This window comes from Aotus nancymaae, unplaced genomic scaffold (assembly GCF_030222135.1).
Source record: "Aotus nancymaae isolate 86718 unplaced genomic scaffold, 86718_ANA_hifiasm-v0.15.2.pri h1tg000067l, whole genome shotgun sequence".
Classification (NCBI taxonomy): domain Eukaryota; kingdom Metazoa; phylum Chordata; class Mammalia; order Primates; family Aotidae; genus Aotus; species Aotus nancymaae.
The window spans coordinates 39,033,868-39,058,405 of record NW_026988482.1 but is presented as its reverse complement, the minus strand read 5'-3'; the positions used below and the strand labels follow the sequence as shown (position 1 = coordinate 39,058,405).

Genomic DNA, 24,538 nt, shown 5'->3' with positions numbered 1-24,538 from the left:
AGCATGAGGCAGGACTCCAACATCATGCTTTTGCATGTAGATATCCCATTGTCTCAGCACCACTTGCTGAAGAGACTGTTTTTTCTCCATTGAGTAGTCTTGGCACCCTTGCTGAAAGTCAGTTGGCCATGGATATATGGGTTTATTTCTAAACTCGGAATTTTATGTCAGTAGTCTGTACATCTATTCTTATGCCAGTACTCTGTTTTGATCACTATAATATGTTTTGAAATTGCGAAGTATGATTCCCCCAGCTGTGTTCTTCTTTCTCAATATTATTTTGGCTATTTGGGGTCTCTTGTCATTCCACATGCATTTGAGGATCAGCTTTTTCATTTCTGCAAAAACGCTATTAGGATTTTGATTGGAATTTCACTGAATCTGTGGGTTAATTTGGAGAATGTTGTCACTTTAGCAATACTAAATCTTTTAATCCATGGACATGTAATGTCTATTTATTTATATAGGTCTTCTTTAATTTCTTGAGCAAAGTTTTATAGTTTTTAATGTAGAAAGCCTTTCACCTCCTTGTTTAAACTTGTTCCTAGGTATTTCATTTGTTTAGATGTTGTTGTAAATGGAATTATTTTAAAATTTCCTTTTGGGATTGTTCATTGCTGATGTATAGAAATACAATGGGTTTTTCTGTTTATCTCGTATCCTTCAATGTTGCTAAATTTGTTTATTAGCTCTAGTAATAGCTTTAATGGATTCTTGGGATTCCAATGTACTGCACGATGACATCTGCAAATAGAATTAGTTGTACTTCTTCCTTCCCACTTTCTTTGCATGTCTTTTGTTAATATTTCTTTATCTTTCCTAATTTCTCTGACTAGAACTTCCAGTACATGATGAATAGCAGTGGTGAAAGCGGACATCCTTGTCATGTTCCTGATCTTGTGGGGGAAGGTTTTTGCTCTTTTATCATTGAGTATGGTGTTAGCTGTGGGGTTTTTTTTCCTAAGTGTCATTTATGATGTTGAATAAGTTTCCGTTTATTGCTAACTTTCTGAATATTTTTTATCATGAAAAGGTGTTGAATTTTGTCAAATGCTTTTTCTTCAATTGAGATAATCACATTTTTTTTCCTTTGTTCTGTTAATATAGTGTATTGCATTAAATGACCTTCTTATGTTGGACCACCCTTACATTCCTGGACTAAATCCCACTTGGCCATGATGTATTATTATCCTGTTAGTATACTATTGGATTCAATTTATTAGTACTTCATTGGGGGTTTTTACATCTATATAAGCAATATTAATCTGGTATGGGTGTGTGTTGTCTTTGGCTTTGGTGATAGGGTAATACTGGCCTCATGGAATGAGTTAGGAAGTGTTCTCCTTCAATTTTTTCTGGAACAATTTGAAAAGCATTGGTATTAACGTTTGTTTAAATGTTTGGTAAAATTCATGAGTGAACTTGTACAAACTTTTGTTTTTGAGGAAGCCTTTGATTAATGATTCCATCATTTAACTTCTGATATGTCTGCTCATGTTTTTTATTTCTTCTTGAGTCAATTTTTGTGATTTGTTTGTTTCTAGGCAATTTGTGTAAGTTTGCATGTTTTATCTAGATTCTCTAATATATTGGCTTACAATTGTTCACAGTACTCGCATATAATCTTTTTTATTACTATAAGGTCAGTAGACATGTTCCCTCCTCATTTCTGATGTTTAGTAATTGGAGTCTTTTCTCATTTTGTATTATTCATTCTAGCTAAAGAGTTGTCCATTTTGTTGATCTTTTCAAATAATCAATTCCTGGTTCTGTTGATTTTTTCTATTGTTTTTCTACTCTCTATTTCGTTTATCTCCGCTCTAATCTTTGTTATTTCCTTCTTTTTCCTGTGTTTTGTTTTAGTTTGCTCTTATTTTTCTAGTTCTTTAAAAAGTAAAATATTTGAGATCCATCTTCATTCATTTATTTTTTTTCTTTATTAGTGTAGGTGTTTGCAGCTATAGATTTCCTGTAAACATTGCTTCCATTGCATCTCATAAATTTTCTTATACTCTGCTTTCATTTTAATTCATCTCGAAGTATTTTCTAGTATCCTTTATGATTTCTGCTTTTACCTACTGGTTAAGAGTATGTAGTTTGGTTTTCACATATTTATGAATTTTTTAGTTTTTCTTCTGTTACTGATTTCTTGCCTCACTCCATTGTGGTTGTGGGATCTCACTCTTTTAAAACATATTGAGACTTGTTTTGCAGCCTAATTTATGATCTTTCTTAAAGAAAGATCCCTATACATTTGAGAGGAATGTGTAGTGTGTTAGGTGAGTAATCAGAAATGCTGTGACACTAGTTTACCAAAATTTAGTGGCTTCTTTTTTTTTTTTTATTAAACACTTACCTAGTTTCTGTAAGGTTGTGTTTAAATTTCAGAGTTCCAAAAATGTTGGATCCAGTTTTTGCCAGCTTAATGGTTGGTTCAGTGGAGGGACCAATTCTTGGAGCTCCCTACTTTGCCATTTCTATGACATCACTCCCTCTACTTACTGTTTTTAGACAGCTTTTTATAATTAACAAATTGCCTTTTAGTGGCTACATTATTTTCCTAACTACCTATATGCTGTGATATTGAACTTTTTGTTGTTGCATACTTTGGTAGTGTCCAATTTTTTTGTCTCTTATAAATAACATTGCAAAGACCATTCTGTACAAAAATATTAAAGTAAACTCCAGTTATTTCTTCAGGATAGTTTCCTAGAAGTCAAATAAAGTCACAGAGTTCTCTATTAAGTACTATTTTAGCCACAGCACTCTGCTAGGTAGTGTGAAAGATGTAAAAATAATGAAGATGCAGTCTGCTCCTTGTAGGAGTTCACAGTTAATGAGTTGAACTGATATAAATATGATTTCAATGGGAGGCTGAAATAATTCCAAGGGTCATCATAATAATGAATCAGTATAATTTGTACAGAGCAGGATTGCCCACTTCGACCTAATTTAGTTGAGTGCCAGCCCTCTGGCCTGCTATGATGGAAATATTTCTCTCTTAGAGAATGTTATAGGGAACGTAAGGGAAAGAGATGATTTGCTGAATTATATATATCTTATGTCCTCCTTCTTCCAGTGCAGTGTCACTTGTGGACAGGGATACCAGCTAAGAGCAGTGAAATGCATCATTGGGACTTATATGTCAGTGGTAGATGACAATGACTGTAATGCAGCAACTAGGCCAACTGATACCCAGGTAAGTTTCCTTTGTCCAACTCAGTTGTTGACTTTGGGCACTAAGATACCAAACTTCTCAGCTATTTGGACAAAATTGAAATCCTTTCATAGATAAGTATGTCAGTAGAGCAATCAGTAGATTAACTTGTGCAGATTTACCTGTATGTTATATTTACAATCAAATATTTTGATGTGTCAGTTTTGTTGTTCTTTAGTTATTTGAAGTATATGTAGGTTTGCTTCTGATTTTTATTGGATGATAAATGTTGGCTTTTGGGCTCATTTTCTTAAACTGATGTTTCTAAAATTATTTCAGTGTACTATGCAGTAACTAGTGTCACATGTTCAGACAGTGATTTACTGGAGCTAACTTGCACCAGCTCACAAGAGCCAATCGATAAATTTTACAGGAGTTTTGCAAGCTGATTATTAAGTATAACCATTATTATTAAAAACTGAAAATATAAACCTGTAATTAAATATGTGGTATTAAAAACAGAGTTGATAAATACTCAGAACTTAACTTATACAATGTACATATGTGTCTGTATGGTGGATGTGCAATATAAGAGTGTGCTACCATACATCTCTCCCCAACTCTATGTGCATTGACATCAAATTCATAGCTTGAAATTGATCATGGTGAGAGTATTTACACCACAGGAATCAGCAAGGGCTACAATTCAGGGCTTAATTTATTATTTTGTTGATTGTTTAGACTTAAGAAAGTAATGGAGAAAATGTTAATGATGCAGATTAAATTTAAAAGAGTCTTGTGTCTGTAGCAGTTACACTATGAATAGAACAAAAGGATGTGGAAATATTCTTCCAATATCTGAAAAGTATCTGATTCAGCAAAGACATCTTCCACATTATTGGTCAGTGGGTCAAATTCTGACCGTGTGTCTTCATTATTCCACTTTCATCCTACCCTTAAACATAAACAAAATATCAACTAACATTCATGCCTGAACTACATTCATTTGGCAATAACAAACATAGGAGAGCAACAGGTTCAAAAGTTCAGCAAAAATCATCAGATGTATTCTGTGAGAATTAATTTGCTGTATGGAATTTAAAATAAAGAACTGGATATTTTATTGTTATTTCAAAATTGATATACATCTTTTATATCAGTAAAATTTAAAATAAATAAGCACATATGTATGCATATGTATGTATATGTACATGCACATAATTGTGTTTGTATACACACAATATTTGCAAGCACACAGATCTTTTTTCTCAAGAAGCTGGTGGATAACCACTTGCCAGCACACTATTCTATATGGGCCTTGATTTTGGCGTCATGTATGTAAAGAGAATATATAAAGAGAATGCTTGGGTTTGCATAGCAGCTTTGCTAATTGCTGAAAATGGCATTTGAACCCAGGCTATTCCCAGAACTCGCGCTCTGAGTGAGGCTCCATGTGGCTGATGTACTGTCTCTCTTCTGAACATCCTCAGCCTGCTGCCTTTCAAAGTGTTGTTGATGGATAAAGAGTGTTAAAAAAGGAAATTAATATGGCAGTGCTATGCATGTTATCATCATCGATAAATTAACCAGCCAACACGTGCCTTATAATAAAAATATTTTATTGAAATGTTCCAAACGACAGTATGATAAATGCCTGGAAAATGTTAGCCATGACACCTAAATAATCATGAATTGAGGACTGAGCAGCTCCCTTTCAGATTCAAAATATTATTTCTCTTTATGATATCCATTTGACTATGGAATGGCTCCTACTGTTGCAGTATGTGAAAAATTTCTTCGCTTTGTAAAAAGTTATCTTTGGCTTTCTTTGGACCAAAAGCAAAGGAATAGGCAAAGTCTGGAGCCAAGTTAACAAAATTTCACATTCCACACCTAAGTTTTCTAAGGTAAAGATGTCTCAGTCATATTTGACACCAACCCCCAGCACTTTTGCACTGTGCACAGCACTCTTAGGCTTGTGATGAATATGCATTAAATCACCAGGTAGTTGCTAACCACTGAGACTGAGAGTGATATAAACAGATGTGTACTTTTACTCCCGTTTGTATATCTTGGAATATTACCTGTATACAGATGACCTCAGTTCATAACAGGGACTTCATCTGAATGATTGAGATATGTTATATAAATTCCAGGCATTGGAATTTATATCTACATTTGACATTCTGGGATTCTGATGTTATCTTTAGGCAAACTGGGAAAGCAAGTTCATGATTAGCAAATTCTGATTAAGAAATTAATTGAAATGTGAGAACAGTTTGGCCTTCAGAATTTTAAAACATTAACAATTAATGATTTTAAAATTATATCCTGCTATTTCATGACTTATGTGTCCTTTTACAATATTTTTTCTCTTTTTACACAAATGGGTGAGTAAATATGGTTTTAAAAATTATCAAACTGACTCCTGCCCTGTATTAAGGCACTCACAAAGGGACTAAGATTATATCTCATTTTGCTGTAGAAGACATTGGGACTGAGAGATGTCATGTGAGTTGCCCAGATTCACATAGAAATCTGAAGCCTTAGAATTCTTAGCCTTTACATTTTTGTCCACCGTGACCATTAACTTGAAAGTGCATTGACTTGAAAGTGACTTTTTTTTCCCCCCATTACATATAGGACTGTGAATTACCATCTTGTCATCCTCCCCCAGCTGCCCCGGAAACGAGGAGAAGCACATACAGTGCACCAAGAACCCAATGGCGATTTGGGTCTTGGACTCCAGTAAGAAATAGACTGGGAGAAATGGGGAGGGCAGGACTGGGGCTAATGTTCTCTGACATGACTATAGAAAGCGGGATACTGTCCAGTAAGCAGCCATTCCGAGTAACGTAACCACATGATTTTACTCCAACACCCAGTGCTCAGCCACTTGTGGGAAAGGCACCCGGATGAGATACGTCAGCTGCCGAGATGAGGACGGCTCTGTGGCTGATGAGAGTGCCTGTGCTACCCTGCCTAGACCAGTGGCGAAGGAAGAATGTTCTGTGACACCCTGTGGGCAGTGGAAGGCCTTGGACTGGAGCTCTGTAAGCGAGCGGATTATTTGGAATCGGGGAGTGGAGGGGATGAGGAGTCGGTGGAGTGGGGGGTCCCACTCGCAAATGTCAATGGGTAATATTTCAGAGCTGGACTTGTTTTATAATTTAAATTGTTCTGCTCCACTTATGTGCAGTTAGCCAAGTGTGCAAGGACTCTTAGCTAAGTGTATAAGGAATGCACATTTTCAAAAAAATGGATGAATCAGTTTACAGTCTGCTCGAGTGCCCATCCTGTTGGGCTGATCAGAAATCCCAGTCTTCACTGAGTCACATTAGTATGCAGTATATTTGTAGAGGACCAAAAATGTTAGAAGAGTCGGGGGAGAGGCTCTTACTTTGAGTCTGCATTCCTCCTGTATCCTGTGGTCCCTAAAAGTCAAGTGGCTCTTGGTTTTCCCTGCCAAGAGTGGGAAGTGGGAATCCTCATCCAGTGCTGTGAACCTGCCTGCTGTGTACACTAAGCACCATCTATTAGTTTTTATAAAAGTAAAACTTTTTTCTTTAGGCAGCTTCTGTTTTCTGCTCTACAAAAAGCCCAGAGTTCAGGAAATAGATTAGGATAGTTGAGGAGAGGGCATAAGGAGACTGGAGATTCATATCTCAATAAATATGATAATATACATAGAGAAATTCGAGAGGTGCAATAAAATAGACCTGTGTAGAAACCCAGACCTTGGCATTTACTTGTTGCGTGGCCTTGAGCAATCTGGTTTAGGAAAGAAGACCAAAAAGCATACTACTTTACAGGGTTGTTGTGAGGATTGAGATGATGATGTATGTTAAATGCCTAGAAGAAAGTACTACTCAATAAATAGTAGATAATCTCACTCTCACACCTTGAGCTTTCAAACACTGATCCATGCATTCATTCATCCATCTGTCCATCCATCTGTCAGTTCATCTTCTCTGTATACTCACCAGATATTTGTGAAAGTTTGCTAGAGAAAGAGCAGTGAAGAATGAATAATAAAGTCTCTACCCTCATGGAGATTATTCCAATGGAGGATCCAGTCAATGAACAAATAAGGAAGTATATAATATAGCAACAGGTGCTGATAAATCCTAGAAAGAAGTCAAGAGGAGAAATGGAATAGAGAAAGATGGGATGTGCTTTTAGACAGGGTGGTCAAAAAAGGCCTGACATTGAGCAGGACCTGAGTGAAGTGAGGGAGTGACCCACATGGTTATCTAAGTGGTACAGCAAAAGAGGCAGTAGGTATGAAGCCCCTCAGATGGAAGTGTTCTTGGCATGTTCAAGAAGCATCAGTAAGGCCAGCATAGCTGGAGTGCAGTGAGTGTTGAATATTAGATGGGTCAAAGAGGTAGTCAGTGGCTACATCATAAAGGGCCTAGTAGATCAGTGTAAGGATTTGGGATATTATTCAAATGAATTTGAAAATCACTGGAAGGAGGATAGAATTTGACTTTTGTTTTAATGGGTTATGTTCTGTGATGCATAGACAGCAGACTCAGGTGAGGAGTGTCCAGATCTGAAGCAAAGCTCAGCTGAAAGCCCATTGCATGGTCCTGGCAAGGGAAGGTGATGTCTTGGACTAGGGAGGTAATGATGCAGACCGTAAGAAGTGGCTGGATTTGGGGGATATATTTTGAATACTGAGCTGACAGATTTCTCACTGATAGGGAAATGGGGTGGGAGAAAAAGAGAGGAATGAAGGATGATCCCAAGGTTTTTGGCCTGAGCAATTTGGGAAAGTGGTAGGCCATTTACAGAAATGCACATTCAGGAATTTTCAACCCCTCCACCAAATGACTGACCCTTTCTCTTTCTGAACATTCAACCTAGTGCTCTGTGACCTGTGGGCAAGGTAGGGCAACCCGGCAAGTAGTGTGTGTCAACTACAGTGACCACGTGATCGATCGGAGCGAGTGCGACCAGGATTATATCCCAGAAACCGACCAGGACTGTTCCATGTCACCGTGTCCTCAGAGGACCCCAGACAGTGGCTTAGCTCAGCACCCCTTCCAAAATGAGGACTATCGTCCCCGGAGCGCCAGCCCTGGCCGCACCCACGTGCTTGGTGGAAACCAGTGGAGAACTGGCCCCTGGGGAGCAGTGAGTATTCTCTGAAGTCTTTCCGTAGTTTGCTTGCTTCTCTTTCACCTGACGTTGGTTTGGGGAAAAACAGAGTAGAAACACCTTTAGAACATATTTTTTTCTTTACAAGGGATTGACATTGTGCATTTTCATTTGCTTTGATTAACCCGTACTGGGTTAATTATAGCCCCTGATGATACTGCCTGCATGCACATATAAGCTGTCTCGATTGTGTGGAGAAAGGGGATGTCACGGCTAGCTGGTGTGATCACGTGGCCTCCTGGAAGGTATCATGAATACCATCATGATTCATCCTGGAGGCCACAAGCAGTTCATAACAGTAGGGGAATTAAGAAGACAGAGAAACTTTTCTGAAAGGGAATTCTTAATGAAAGTAACTTTCCTTTCTACTATTTTCCAGAAGAGTGCAGTCTCAAAGCATGGTTGCTGTATAATTTGTAGTGGTAGGTCATTATCCTGGATTAGGGGGAAATTATAGTCTAGGTAAGATTTGTATTTAGAAAAGAAATACCCTAACCTAATAGTTATCAACACAAGCCCTGAGGGGAGATGCCTTGGTTTGATCCACACTTTCAAATCTGGGGACCTTCTGCAGGTCCCTTCTCCTCTTTGAGCCTCAGTTCCCTCATCTGTAAAATGAGGATAACAATACTTCTTGCTTTCTTGGGTTGTTGTAAGAATTAAATGAGATGCTGCAAATAAAGTGCTTTGCGCCCTGTGTGCCACAGAGTGAGAACTTAATAAATGTCAACAGTTGTCTTTATTATTATCGTTATCATTGTCCTTCAAGTTAGGAAGGTCTTGACAAATACCTGCTATCAAAAGAAAAGTATGCTTTGGGATGTTTTAACGTTTTTACTAAATAATTTTCAAAAAAAACAGTATGCTGTGGAATACCAGGCATGTTGAATGGAATTGCAGGAGGGGGAGGGTTTTAAAGGATCCTGGGTAGGGATGTAGTTAGGTGTTTAGTAATTATTCAGGGGTCTTCTTTTTAATTGTTTACTATTAGTTTCTTTCTAGTACTGCTAATTCTGTTTAATTGTTTCTTGGCTAAAAATAATTAGAAGGAAGCTGTCTGTTTCCCACCGTGGTTATGTTTCAGTAAATTAGATGTACTCTCCGATGAATACTAATTAGCCACTGAGCGTTTGCATCCACTGTCTGTGCTGGTTGTGTGCAGAACAGCTGCCAAGTCGCCCAAGACCCTAGCCATCCAATCCCTGTCTTTTGCTTTCCACTTTTGGGCTTCCTTTGCCTTGGTTAGAAGAGATTTCAGTTCTGAGAAAGTAAAGGGTGATCCAGGGAAATAATCATCGAGTGTCTCATGGTTTTTCCTTGTTGACAGAATTGAAAACTCACACATGTGTAGTCTAATGACAGCACTAGGATTTAAAGAGAGCATTTTAGTGCCATGCTTATTTATGACTACATTTGGGGATGATGCATTCCTTTAAGATGGAATGATTCTGGCCTTGGGCAGAGCTCCCAATTAGGGAGGATTAGGTAAGCTTTTTGTAGCGATGGGTAATACCATTCTTTTCCTCATTGTGCCTGTTTTTGGTTTGGAGATTTTTTTTCCCCTAAGTTAAGTGAGGCTGAAGCTGGACAATGTGATTTTCAGTCTTAGCTTGATGTGTCTGACCTACTCTCAGGAGGATGAAGGATGTACATCATCTTTGCACTGCATTGCATGGTACACAATCCGTACGTGGTCTTCCTGCCTTCCATGGCAGAAAAGGTGGCAAAGTGTTAAAAACATTGGAGAATGGGAATCAAGTTTTTCAGTGATTTCTGGAGTAAGAACTTCATTTTACAATACATTTCTGCATACACTTGAGCAAGGTATGTGACCAATTAGGGATTTTGCGAACAAAAGAAAAGAAATTGACTCTCAATTGAAAGAAAAACAAAGCTGTTCATTTAGCTCCAGTAGGGACAGGGACCAGAGCATCTTCAGGGCTCTAGCTCAGGGGCTGACAAGTTTTGTCTGCAGAGGGCCAGATAGTAAATCTTTTCAGCTGTACAAACCATATAGTCTCTGTCTCAGCTAATCAGCTGTGTGTTGCAGCACAAAAGCAGGCATAGACAATATGTGAATAAGTGGGCATGGCTCTGTTCCAATAAAACCTTATTTCTAAAAACAGGTGGTAGCCTACATTTGCTCTTTGGGCTATGGCTGTCCAACCCTTGATCTAGATAGAGGGGTAACTAAGGGATAATTTCTTTAGAGAGTTTCTGTCTTAATGAATCTCTTTTAAGCCTGTGCCACTCATGAGTTATTCTGCCGAGGATTCAGAAACTCTGGTTGCCCACCTCTGACCACATAGGGCACAGCATCTTAATTGACAGACCAATATGGCACCTACAGTGGGGAGGAATGGTTTCTTAAAGGAAATCGTGCTGCCAGAAGTAAGGGAAAGGATGTTAATTTGAGCAGGTAGAAAAAAACAAATGTCTGTCACCCTTTGCTTCTCTAAAGGCCATTCTCCTTTATTTTGTCCATTGTGGATGACAGATCTCATGTATGTTTCACTAATAGATATAGGGTTTGTTTAAATAAATGTTTACCTAGGAAAATGTTGTCATTTAAAGAGGACAGGGACTTTGTTAACAAAAGTCCAGACTGAAAGTCTGCAACATGGAGGAATGGAACTAAGAATCCCTGTTAATCAAATAATGGCAAAATTAGACCTGGAGAAGGGTTATGTACAATACTTCATCTGTCTGTGGGAGTATAAAGACCCAAGCAGGCTCAGGGTCAATTATGTACAATACTTCATCTGTCTGTGGGAGTATAAAGACCCAAGCAGGCTCAAAATGTGCAGTGCCACTGCCTGGCCCAAGCTGAGAACTACCGCCAGTACTTCTGTTGGATTCTCAGTAGGAAGCATCCAGTTGCTCCCTGGGTGGCCAGTGGATTGTTTGACCTTAGATCGGGTATTCCTCCTTGCACCCATCAGCCATATTGGAGAGAGAATACCATGTACTTTCTAGAGCTGTTCCTTCCAGAATCTTTAACTGGACCAGGTAGCAAATCCTGTGACCAGCACTATGGGAGATAATAGGGATACCAGTTATAACTGGGGCAATAAACCTGGTCCCTGACATAATAAAGGAATGATACAAGATTATATTATCAAGGAGAAAGCTCAAGGACCAAGATATAGATTACAAATCTATTTATATAAATCTATTATCTGGCTCTACATTGAAAAATTAAACCCAATATAAAATGAAATTGTAGGTACCGATTTAAAAACACTTATGATTTGACCAGCATGGGCAGGGAAATTAATAGTGGTCCAGTTCAATGGGTAACAAAATATATTCATATCTTGATAGAGAAGAAGCTGACCAGCAAGAAGCAGTGTTTGATCGAGCCTATTTTGAAGTAACACTGATGTGAGCTACGATTAGCTAGAAAGCAAAAATCAGCCTTCAGAACCTGAAACTAACAACATGCTTGCAAATGCAGTTTGAGTCTTGATAAATCTTGAGAAATACATTGCTTTGAGGACCAGATGGTTATTTTATAGGCAAACTGATTTCACAAGGGTCAGAGTAAAGGACACTAGCAAACATTTTGGCTTTAAAAAGATAAGGAAATTATAGAAAGAAGAAAACACTTCAGGTGTAAATAAATAAGTGAGCTATGAGAAGCTCGCATGGGAAATGAACTGAAATGCAAACATAACTCCATGACAAACCATGAGAGAGAGTATGTTAGACTGAAAAGTGCAGCCGAGGTTTGGCTCCAAGATGAAATTCAATTAAGTTCATTGGGGAAGTAAAAAATAAATAAAACAGGTCTTGCTACCATTAGCCACCGAAGTTCAGGCTGTTTTAAACAGAGAGAAAGGAACATTTTATTGGCTAGGAAATGATGTCTAAATGACATTTCATGGTGTTTTCCTGGAGTAACTGAATGAGTTCATATAGAAGCTTAATTTCAACAACTAGCAATTCATTAAGCATGTAAGTTGACCTCTGTGTTGAAAGGGAAATCAAATATTGGTTCTAAATAGGCACTTGGAGTTTTGAAAAGAAAAGAATTTCCAAATAAACTGTGGTTGTCCATCAACACCTCTGTACCTCTTAGAGATGCAGAGGGGATAAAGAAAGACAGTTTAAGTGGCCTGCTTCGGAAGTCATATTAGGCATTTATGAAACCCCTGCAGGAGGCCTGAGGCACACCAGAGGAGGAGCCACATTGCTGCCTCCAGATGTGTCTATAAGATGTGTACATGAAACAACCCCACAATGGGGAAGTTCCCAGGTTCTGATTGCTTTTTTTCCTTTGTGGATGACTTGAGATTGCTTTTCAGCCCAGTTGTCTTAACCTTTCAACTAGCTACTTTTGTGTTCCTAAGATGGAGATTGAGGTGGGGATTAACTTGTCAACTGATGTGTTTAGTGTTCTAGTACCTGTGCTGGCGGATCCCAGCGGCGTGTTGTTGTATGTCAGGATGAAAATGGATACACCGCAAATGACTGCGTGGAGAGAATAAAACCCGATGAGCAAAGAGCCTGTGAATCCGGCCCTTGCCCTCAGTGGGCTTATGGCAGCTGGGGAGAGGTGAGAGTGAACTATCCGTCTATAAACACAGAGGAATTGTGTTAACCAAACTGGATCTGTCGTTCAGATTTTATTTTAAGGAAGAAGAACTAGCTCTAATAGAAGCTTCTGGAGTGGGGATTAACTAGGAAACCTGTCTTATTACATTCTGGACTATTTTAAAGTGTTTCTATTACCACTAAGAGACAGCTTGGGTATATAGGTGAGGAAAATTAGAAGAGAATACAGATCAATACTAGTATAAATTGTTTGCTTACCTCTGATGAATAAAAAGTAGATGCTTTTAACGTGATTGAAAATATATATTAAATTGGTCCATGGAAGTCTTGCCCTCTTCATAGTTTCGTGATGTTTGTGTTATGCCCTGTTCCCATGGCATAATGTCTCCCAATATTCCAAATCCCCAATGAAACCAGATTGAATAGGTGCTATAACTCCTATGAAAGATGATGTGTTTTTATTGTGGAAGTGAGTAGTTAGCTGTATATTCTCAAATATGGAATTATTTAGCTGCTACCTTTTCAGAGTTGCCTCTGACAACTGGTAAGGAACAACTAAGTTTATTTATAAATTAACTTTATTTATAAATTAATTTATAAATTTTTATTTATTTTATGTATAAATAAATTTTATTTATAAAAAATAATTATTAAATAAATTAAAATAAATTTTTAAATTTCTTAAAAATTAAATAATAATATTTCTCAGTATTTGAAGCTGAGAAAACCATGTTCTGTTCCCAGCTATGGCTCTTAAAAGTTTTGTGACCTTGGCAAATAATGTAGTATCTGCCAAATGCTTATATTTTCATCTGTAACTAAGGATAATAATAGCACCAACTTCTTAGTATTTATGACTGTGATATGAGATAGTACCTGTCAAATGCCTAGTACATAGCCTTTCATCAAGTAACTGGTACTATAATGTTATAATAATTAATGTTAAGAATAAGTATTATCATTAAGAATACTGTGATTAAGTGGAGTTTTTAGCCCCTATTATACATAGGGCTTAGATGCTTATTGTTTTGTGTTTAAATAACTAAGAATATATCTCTCTATTCTTGAATCCACAGGGAGAGCACATATTTAAAGTTTGTTGAGTTGTTCTGTCTTGACTATAACATTTATCAAATAAAACACGAGAAATAACACCTTGGAGGTCCCAGTGCCAAGAGGGGGAAAAAGACAAATGAGACTGATGGGCATGTTAGTCCACGTCCTTGGATAACTGAAATCACGTGTCCACATTTCATGGTTGCATACACGTAACCTAGTAGTCATAGGCAGTCATAACAGGGTTTTTGTTGACTTTCATTGACACTTGCGTCATTCTGGAGAGCTTTGTTGAAGGGAAAGAAAGGGGAATGAGCCTTTGTGACTCATGTATTGTGGATTTCCCAAAACCTCCTCGCAAAGTTCTGTCCTGTGGGGCCTGTGATTAAGCTTCTGTAATTGGATTTAGGCCAGAAGAATACACGAACTTGCTGGGATGCTTTGCTGTCAGCACAGACCAGATCATTCCAAATTCTGTGGGAGATCTGGCCTTGGCACAGCAGGGAAAGCAAATGTCAGTGTTTCTGGATTTGAGCACAGCAGCACTGTCCAAGAAATACAACGTGTTCCTGCCTCAGAAGTTTAGACCTAGCCAGGAGTCAGAACCTCACCCAGCGTTCCCACCATCCGTTTATTCATCCAAGGGGAAAGTCATAGTTGTCCTCAGATTCAGAAATACAGTAAAATAGTTTAGCGTCATAAAAGGCTATAGAGACTGAAATCAGAGAACAGCCAAGGATTGGTGATAGCTTCTTAGAAGTTGCCAGAAAATTGAACCGGTTAAGTTATTATCTCCTTTGTTTGGTATTGGGTAGTTTTTGTTTATTTTTGTTTTGGTTTAGTTTGGCTTAATTTGGTTTGGTTTGGTTTTGTATTTCTCAAAGAATCTTTGACACTTGCTAACAGATTGGCCTTGATCAAGTTAATTAACCTCCCTTCATCTTAATTGCTTCATATAAGATGGGACAAATAATTATACTCCTCTTGATTAGATAATATTTGCAAAAGCCCTCACTGCAAGTGAAGAGAAAGCACTCAATAACTAATATCTGCCATTAAGGTAGGAGAGCCTTGGGTCTGTTTCACATATCACTACTGGTAATTCACCCTGGTTCCATCTGTCAGAGGCTTACCTTGCTCAATGCCATAACTGAGTTTGGCTAAGAAATTAGGGAGAAAGAAAATTTGTCATTGGTCTTTCAGACAAAATAGCTTCAGCCTTCCTTTTCCTTCTTCTAGTGCTCAAAGCTGTGCGGTGGAGGCATGAGAACAAGACTGGTGGTCTGTCAGCGGTCCAGTGGTGAACGGTTTCCAGATTTGAGCTGTGAAATTCTTGATAAACCTCCCGATCGTGAGCAGTGTAACACACATGCTTGTCCACACGACGCTGCATGGAGTACTGGCCCTTGGAGCTCGGTACGGCCCTAACTATTCATGTTTGTTAACCAAACTATCTAATTGCAAGGTATTCTGGGGCACTCCTCTGTGGCAGATAATTATCACCCTGAAAAGGGCATCCCAGAAACTCTGCTATAAATAGTCTATCATTTTCTCCATATTGACACATAATAGAATGAACTTTTTATGATATTGCCAAAGTGACTTTACAGAATATGTGTACCTCATACAGGACCTGGTGCCAAGAAGTAGCTGCCTTTTCTTAGCAGAAATACACACAGATACATACACACGTAGTGATTTTAGCAGACAACTCAACAGCAGACATTCTTTCCTTTTCTAAGCTATGGTAGTTTTGACTTTGTGGGAAAGATACCTGCTTATTGAGGCCAAAGCAATTTTTCTTCAGTGACTGTAATTTTCCTGTGTGACTCGGGTACAGCTCTCAACATAATCTGTATGAAGGCTGTGCCCACAAAATATACTAAAATCATTTTGAAAATGCAAAAGACCAAAAATGAAACAGGTGACCTGGTGCCTGTTATGGAGTCGGAAATGTTCTCTCTCTTGCACAGAGACAGGAAGCTCCTTTGAGGCCATTTTTTGCTTTGGTCCTAGTCTTCCTTTGCTATCTGCTTAGCCAGCAGCTGACATGGTGACACAGGTTTGCCACTGTAAATACGATGCAAACTTTGGGGCAGCTCTTGGCAAACAGAAGGATCAGCTGTGTCGAAACAATACTTTGGCTGAGTTGTGCCCATAAGCTGTGGAGCCGTTAGGGCTGTTTCATGTAAATAGAGTAAAAATGGTCCTGTAAATACGTTAATTGCACTGAAGCTGAATTTAGTATTATATTAAGTCATACCCAGAATGTTTTTTATTCAGTATGGTTCTGACAAGTCTTAACCATCTCCGAAACCAGCTAAGGAGCAGATTAAGTAAAGTGACATGGTTAATACCTATTGACATTTCTAAGAGTCAAGGGTTTCAATGGCTGGGGTCGTGTCTGCAGGTATAACACTAACTACATAATCACTGTACTTCGTATTAAGAAGAAACCTAGAAGAATTTGGAGCATTATCTCTACTGGTACTATTTAGCTGGACTGTAAGTATTTTCTTCCAGAGTTTAAGAAATGCCACTCTGAGTCAGAGCTCTGGTTTGTTGTACCTCTAAGTCAATACACTAGGAGTATTTTGCCTATAAAATGGCACCTTCCCCACATGAACATTTGAAGATCAGAAACAACCTTAGAATGTCAGGAACATCTTCTGACGTTCCCAACTTCCCTCATCACCTATTACATATTATTTTTCATGAAATTCCCTCTTGAGCTCATTATATTTTCACCGAGTTTACTTGACCAACAGCAACACCAGTGCCAGAGTTATGTTTCAGAAAGTCTACTAGCTCTCCACAAAGAGGTATTTCATTAATTTTGACCAAAAAAAAACAAAAAAACTTTTAACCCTAAAGAAGGAGTACACAAGGCTATTTATTGCATGTTCTTATGGTTTGGTGAAAAAAAAGAATTTTTTTTCCTTGTGCATTTTCCTTCTCAGACTCAATTCCATTGATCTTCTCAATTCCATTGATCATTCTATATTTATCTCTCCAGGAATAATTATTTGGGAAAATGGAGGGGAAAACCTATAGTCTTAGAGAATTATAAATTATTTTCCATGGTATTCTCTTCCTTAAACACTTTCTAAATACACTATAATTTTTTACACAGTATCACTATCCTCCCCTGCAGATATTTTAAGAGCACAAATGTTTAAATTTTAAAACATGAATTGCTAATTATTGTAAGTGAAGACATAAAGTTTATTTCATGTAGTTGTTCTCCTTGGGTCTGCACACAGATTTCTGAAACAGGAAGAAAGAGAGAGAAAGAAATTATAATGCTCTAGTATGCACAGAAGCAAATGCATGGATTTTTAAAATCATTTTGCTGCCTACATGATTTCAGTGCTTTCTTTATAAAGTGATCATTACTCAAATATATGTTTTAAGCCTCTACAAAAGAGCAAGACCACTTCTGCAAGGCTTTTGTGATTTAAAAAATTAAATCAAAAGCATTTTCTTTAAATAGATATCTTTGTAATATATTACTTTTCCTAAATATATGTGTGAGAGGGCAGTCTTTCAGATTCTGACTGTAGGATTTTGATTTTAATTGTATGTTTATTTCTGTGGATGCTTTGGTATAATATCTTAGTAAGTCCAAATGTGAGCATACCTCAGTAATTGTGTTAACAGCCATAAAGCCACTTCCATGGTGCTTCATCATTGTAACTGACAGTGAAACTAACAACAATAAAAAGTATGTTGGAGGTGCTAACATGTTGCTTTCAACAGAAAGCAAATTAGATTTATTAGAGACCAAGGGTAGCAATTAGTCCTTCTGCCTGGTTGCTTTCTCTCTCCAAGTACTCCCATGCAGTAGATAATGTCAAGAAGTAATTGCTGCTGTGTGAATTAGCCTTCTCCAAGGTCAAAATGGAGATAGCCTACTTCAAAACTTGTTACTAAACAGCAGTATTTAGGAAAGAAACCCCGAATCACTATTAATATACCTTCCAGAGTCCCTAAATTGAAGCTTTTGTGAACCTAGGGTTTAAGTACCCATCTTAGATCAGCCGTTGGTTCTGGCTCAAGTCATTACAGATTTAAGAATCATGTTGATGAGAAATATCCTCCAGAAATTCAACCTTTTCTATCCTTTTTAAAATGGGCCTTTGGACTCTTTATTGCTAATGTTTGTTTTTGAATAATGTTCTTTTTTTGAGATGGAGTCTTGCTCTGTCACCCAGGCTGGAGTTCAGTGGACATGATCTCAGCTTACTGCAACCTCCTTCTCCAGGGTTCAAGCGATTCTTGTGCCTCAGCCTCCAGAGTAGCTGGGATTACAGGTGCCCACCAGCATGCCTGGCTAATTTTTGTATTTTTAGTAAAGATGGAATTTCACCATGTTGGCCAGGCTAGTTTCAAACTCCTAACCTCAGGTGATCTGCCTACCTTGGTCTCCCAAAGTGCTTAGATTACAGGCATAAGCTACCATGCCCAGCCTGAGATAAGGTTCTTAAACTCCTGTGCCTTTTGGTCAACTCCTGCAGTCAGTCCCAGGAGGACACTAAGTAGTCAATGCACACATCCTGTGAATAGCGGAGTAAATTGGAAGGAGAGCTATACTGTCAAACTTCAGCAGAAAGTAGGCTAAAAATCCAGAGCATTCTAGAGAAAGCTAATTCATCTAGGATACAGATTAAAAGTATGCTAGGTGATACCGTATATCCAAGATGGGTCTTTGATGTTCCTTTGTGCATTGCCCTGTCAACCTGCTTGCTGATCACCTTGGAAACTGTGCTTCTCCTTAGGAGAAATTGCTTGTTTGGTTTTTTCGTGACAAACCTAAAAATGTTCTCTGAGCCTTGCTTTAGGTGCATTGGAATAATGCTTGTCGACCCGAATAATGAGAATTTATGAGCTCGTGAAGGAACTGTGCTTTTGTTTCTGCCTGGCTAACTTATGAATTTGTGTCTACCTCATTTTTGTATTAAAGTTTGCAGCTTCTTAGGTAGGAAGAGAAAATGTTTGATATCAGTATTTTATAACCTCACTACTTCTTTCTCTAGAAGAAATAAAGATTGTAAATATCACTTCCATATTTTCTAAACACAGTTTTAAGCAGCCACGCCTAGAATTTTCTGAATATTTTGAGCAGTACAGATTTCTATGTGTTATATAATAAAGCATATTTATTTTTTCATGTTATTTAATTTTGTATACAATGTTTAAAAACAGTGTTTATCAGCAGACTGTAAAGGCAAGTAGGCTCTGTGAATTAGAAATGAATGTATATGTTTCTTCTGGTTTTAAAAAGATACATTTTAATTTTGTAAATTCCCTCCAGCCTGTACAACCCCTCCCTCAAATCTGAGTAGCCGAGTATCTAGCGTTGTGTAATTAGATAGCTTCAAGTATGTATTTTAAAGGGATACTTAAAAAAAAATTTCTGAGTTGGAAATGATGCTTAGATATGTAAACAAAAATACATGAGGCTTAACATTTTGTTGGGTATTTTTTCTTTTGTAATACTGTTGTCCTAAGTTATTGAGTCTCAACAATGAAATATGCATGTTCCATTTATTGAATTTGTAGATAATGATAAAACATAGCCACAAGACAAAAAAAAAAGGTGATTGGAAGACATGGTTCTGAACACATAAGAGACGACTAGGTACAGGAAAAAGCAAACCTAATGTGCATAAATTTGATTACACTTCATTCTGTGTGTTCAGATAACTGTAAAAGGCTTACAGCGTTTGTCAATTTCGTTATTTGTTCACTTGCAATACATTTCAGAAAGCATTTCTTATCGAAGGAAAATAAAATACTCTAACAATTACCTTGGAAGTTTCAAGAGATCCTACCATTTTCAAAAAAGTCTAAATCATAAAAATGACCCGGAGGCCTATTGATACCTCATCCTCCTCCTGAGCCTCCATTTTGCTATATAGGTTATTATGGTATTCATGGGTGAAAGGACCAAGGTAAGGTAGGGAGGTCCACTATATAAGTTAGACTTTATTTTTAATAAGGTAAGAAGTAAGCTAATGTCTCCAAAGGAAATGAAGATAACAGTAGGTAACGTTTGCTGAGTGTTTACTATGTAACAAGCCAAATTAAGCAAATACACATCACATTAACCCTCTCATTGTAACCCATGAGGGAGGTGCTGTTAGGAACTCATTTGACTGGGGATAATCTACTTGACTGATTCTACCTCATTGTTATGGTATCGCCTATTAATGTCATTTTGGTAGAAAGGAACAGCCTATGTTCAGAATAAACTTTTAAGTTCCTGTTTATATTGCATAAAGGATATGCCTAAAACTCAAACTTCATTTAGACTTAACATTATTTAGCTAATTGTGGCATTGTCCATTTGACTCCAGCAACAGAAAATCCAAATTCATTCTTGTTATTGGTAAATTCCCATAACCAGCAATTACAAAAGCTTCAAATGACTGTCATTTAGGGAATGGCAAAATATTCCTCTTTCATTTTACAAATATGTTTTTAGCCAGATTAGGAGGATGTTATCAAGATTTTGACTATAAGGAATATAAGTTAAATGCATATGTATTTTTATAAATATATTTTTTACTACAATGAAGACATGTTTAAACATATTGCTAGCATTTTTAAAAAAGAAGTAGCCACATTATCTGGCTATATCACTATGGAGTATAAAAAATAAAATAGTTTTTTGCGCAACAAAATATTATGATATATGAATTTACAAAGTTTACCTGAGTTCTGTGTAGCACTCATCTCTAATGTGTTCAGAACAACCAAAACACTTGCCAGCATCTATTTCACTACAGACAAAACTTAGCAGGCTTTTAATCTTTTTTTTTTCACTATTTACAGAGATTATATGCCTATGAAAGACTGATACTGCCTTCTGATGCTATTTTGTGGTAGCTTGACAGATTCTATTTTCATGGATTTAAAAAGTCCAGAGGTGGGGGGAGCCGGGGTAGGAGGGTTATTGGGCTCTGAGGAGGAGTCCAGGTCCTCTCCATGACTCCTGTTGTGGAGTTGCCCTTCAGGAATGGAAAGGAATAGAAACTTTGGAATGTGGAGTGGGAGGTCTACCTCCCACTTGAGTCCAAGCATAACTGGCTAGGAGGGAATCCTGGCGATTAGTTTTGGCAGTTGAGGAAGATTTATTTTAATACCAGGGGTTGGAGGTGAGAGAAGGATAAAAAAAACTCTGGGTCATTTCTTTAAAAAAAAAGTCATTCAATTTTCAACAAATACTTTTAAAGGGCTTACTGGGAACTGTTCTGGGTGCTAAGGATATAGCTCTTCATTCTAAGGGAGTAAGAGAAATTTTAGTATTAAATGAATATTAAACACATGTAATTAAAGAACTGATACTTTGGTTTTCCTGGCAGTTTCACCACCACCATAAAAATAAAAATACAAGTTGCTATTAGGGTATGTACCTTCATGGTTGTTGATGATGTTTATTCAATAAGTATACATTAGTAGTTTTATCTTTGCTTTTAAATGTGCAATTGGCCATTTTCAGTGATAGATGCTGCCTGACTGATGGCATGGAACTTTAAAAAAATCTCCTGTCAGAGAATATGCTTCCAATCACCATTACATTAGAACCAAATGTGAGTTCAGTGGTCTGAGAGCCAGGATCAGTGGAGAACCTGACTTTCTGTCTTTTCCTTGCTGGGACCTTGGCCTCCACGTAAGGTGGAGAGTTGCGGTCTGAGGATACTTTTTCCCTTTGTTATTTAATGTGTACCAATTAAAAGATGTGGAATGCGTGGATCTCCGCACCATCTTCTTTGCTTGTTGCTGTTGTTTTCTCTAAAGTGGGATCATTGTCGTGACTGGTTTTAATGACCATAACCTCTCTTTCCAGAAATTTATAAAATAGAAAATTGCAGCCAAGAAAAGCATGTCCAGGGGTGTTATAGAAGATGACTTATGTAGGCTGAACCCAGAAATCCATCATTCTTAGCATGATCTGCATCCCCTTTCTCCTATGAGGAAGAGCTTATGCCTTGGCCAACAGAATCGAGTAGTTTTCTACAGCAATGTAAATGTTCTGTATTTTTGCTTTCCATTATGGAAGCCACTAGCCACATGTGGTTAATACTGAGCACTTGAAATGTGGTTAAGTGACAAGGAAACTGCATTTCTAATGTTATTTTAACTACTCTAAATAGCTACCTGTTGCTAGTGGCTACCATGTTGGACAGGGTAACTTCAGGCAATAGGACATCTCTAATAATTAATAATAAACTAGCAAAGAAATCAAATTTAATAAAATAAACTGGGGAGAAAAACCTTATTCCACAGGTAAGGGGTCCCACCATAGGATGCCCATGCATCCAATTATTAGCATTCTCTTGTCTTTCTTGCATTTTGTGCTTTTGGCTTGGAAAACTTCAGTTGGTGTTCCCTGACAGCTGAGGGTTAGAAAATGCAGAGGACAGTGAAAAGACAGCCTATCAGAACCAGGAGTCTTGAGAATAGTAACTCCAGGGCTTCATTATAAAAGCAGCTGTTAAAACAAAGTCTCCTCTTGTGCATCTCAGAGTTCAAGTTCATCGTGGCAATAAGTTCAGTTAAGGAGAAAGCATGTTTAAGTGTTCAGTGGGTTAAAAGGTCAAGGTTTGATTGATGCTTTTTAGGAGAAGGCAAAAGTGGATAACACCAGGTAGCCACCTTGTAGAAGCTTGAATTCCAAGAGATCATCCCCTCTTTGAAGGAAAAGTTTCAGGAAGGCAGCTTTTCATACTCATTGAACCCAGTAGGTGAAAGCTGGGCACGTTAGCTTTGCAGGGCTCTGTTTCAAAGACACATCAGAAGAAACTGAGTTGAGGCAATGTCTCTTCCATGACTGTAATTGTAGTCATTTATTTTTGTAAAACTTAATATCCACAATGTAAAAAAAAAAGAAAAAACTCTTATTCATTCACATTTTTACTCTGTACTGAAGGCCCCAAGAAATTTAAATTTATGCACAACATTGACTACAAATTGACTGATAATTTCCATCAGTTTTCTTTCTCAACAGCCAGATAGAGTGTTCCCCCCGCCTTTAGGGCAACACTCTGAATTAAACTATAATACAACAGTTGGTCTGTTTTGATTAATCGGTTATGCTCACTCTCAGGTTTTCTATGCACTAAAATGAAAAGTAGTTCAAATAATCCTTCCTGAGACATTTTCATCAGAAATATCTCAGAAAGTGAATGAATTGATAGCTTCAGTTACCCACAAGAAAGCAGATTTTTTTCCCACTTAATTTTTCACACCATGTGTTTCCTCCCATAATTATAGGGAAGACTTTGATTTTTTTTAAATTATAACAACCACTTATATTTTGCAATGTTTATTTTGCGCTCAGAATTATGCTGAACAATTCACCCATGTTGTCTAACTTAATCTTCTCTACTTGATGAAGTCTGCACCATTGGAGAAGTTATTTAATTGATCTCACTGCTCAGAAGTGGTCTCTAGGTCTCACTGTTGGGGAGTAGCTGAACCAGGGTTTGAAATTAGGATTTTCTAAATTTCAAGCCACTGGTTTAAGCCAAGATTTAACCCCCTCAAATCATTGTTTAGTTGATGAAATGGTAAAACGTAACCTGTGTGGAAAAAGTATGACTACAATGTAAGATTTTGTCTTATACCAGAGTGTAACTATTAATACTTGAAATGTTCTGGAATTAATTGAGCTATTTACAAGTTTTGCTTAGTGGATAAGCAAAGAAAATCGGGACAGAATATAAGAAAATTGTCTTATACCAAGTAAAAGAGAAAGATTTGGGGTTTTCAGAAGATTTTAAGAAAAAGCAACCAGTATTAAGCACATATTTGATTAGATCTCTGGCATTTTTGATAGAAATGAAATAACCTGAGGTAATAAACCTAAATATTTTTCTGAGATCAGATGAGATCAGGCTCGTTCAGGGTGGTATGGCCGTAGACAAGTCTACGTATTTTCTTTACATAGTAGGTATATAGATAGTCAGGATGATAGATTTTCTTAGAGCCAGGTAGGTGATTTTTACAGATGTTCATGGTGATGAGTTTCCTTGTAGAAAGTAAGATGTCATAGCACTTACAAATGAATTAAGAAAAATGATAAAATTTACTAAAATGTGATCTCACAGTAATAACTCTCTGGTTGAAATGAAAGATAATCAATGTATTGAAATGTCTTCCAAACTATTTCTTGAGCTAAAATTAAGCTACAGGAGCTGAATTCTCTTTTAGCAATGCTGAGTCTTGTTCATTTCCATTGGTAGGAGAGTCAACCACCTTGAACCCTGCTCTTGCATCCTCTTCCTCTCATCACCCCTCATTCTCACAACTACCTTTGTATTCCTTAGTCCACGTGGCGGGTGAATAACGAAACAGTTATGTTTTGGGAACTTGGTAAGATGAACCAAGGAGAAATATAACAGGGAAAAAGCAGAATGGGTTTGCTTCCTTTTTCTTAGCTAGGACAGAGGAAGAAATATAGACAGAACCAACACATTTTAAGTGAAAAAACCTGTTTCCTAAATCATTTATTTAATTGCCCCAAATCTTAATTTCCTTCTGCCTAATGAAGCCCACAGTTCAAACTGGGTGCCTCTCTCAAACTGGGCATACTATAAA

At 37.5% G+C, this 24,538-nt stretch overlaps 1 protein-coding gene across 4 annotated transcripts in view; it reads left to right on the top strand.

Moving 5' to 3' along the window:
* The window catches only part of ADAMTS9 (ADAM metallopeptidase with thrombospondin type 1 motif 9), a 177,741-nt gene that overhangs the window by 78,905 nt on the left and 74,298 nt on the right, over window positions 1–24,538 (top strand). For all 4 annotated transcript variants that reach the window (XM_021674928.2, XM_021674927.2, XM_064367312.1 and 1 more), the window contains exons 23-28: window positions 3,080–3,199; window positions 5,801–5,905; window positions 6,043–6,210; window positions 8,027–8,296; window positions 12,717–12,878; window positions 15,173–15,349. In XM_021674928.2, coding sequence (XP_021530603.1) covers window positions 3,080–3,199; window positions 5,801–5,905; window positions 6,043–6,210; window positions 8,027–8,296; window positions 12,717–12,878; window positions 15,173–15,349 — 1,002 coding nt within the window. The remainder of the gene's footprint in view (window positions 1–3,079; window positions 3,200–5,800; window positions 5,906–6,042; window positions 6,211–8,026; window positions 8,297–12,716; window positions 12,879–15,172; window positions 15,350–24,538) is intronic.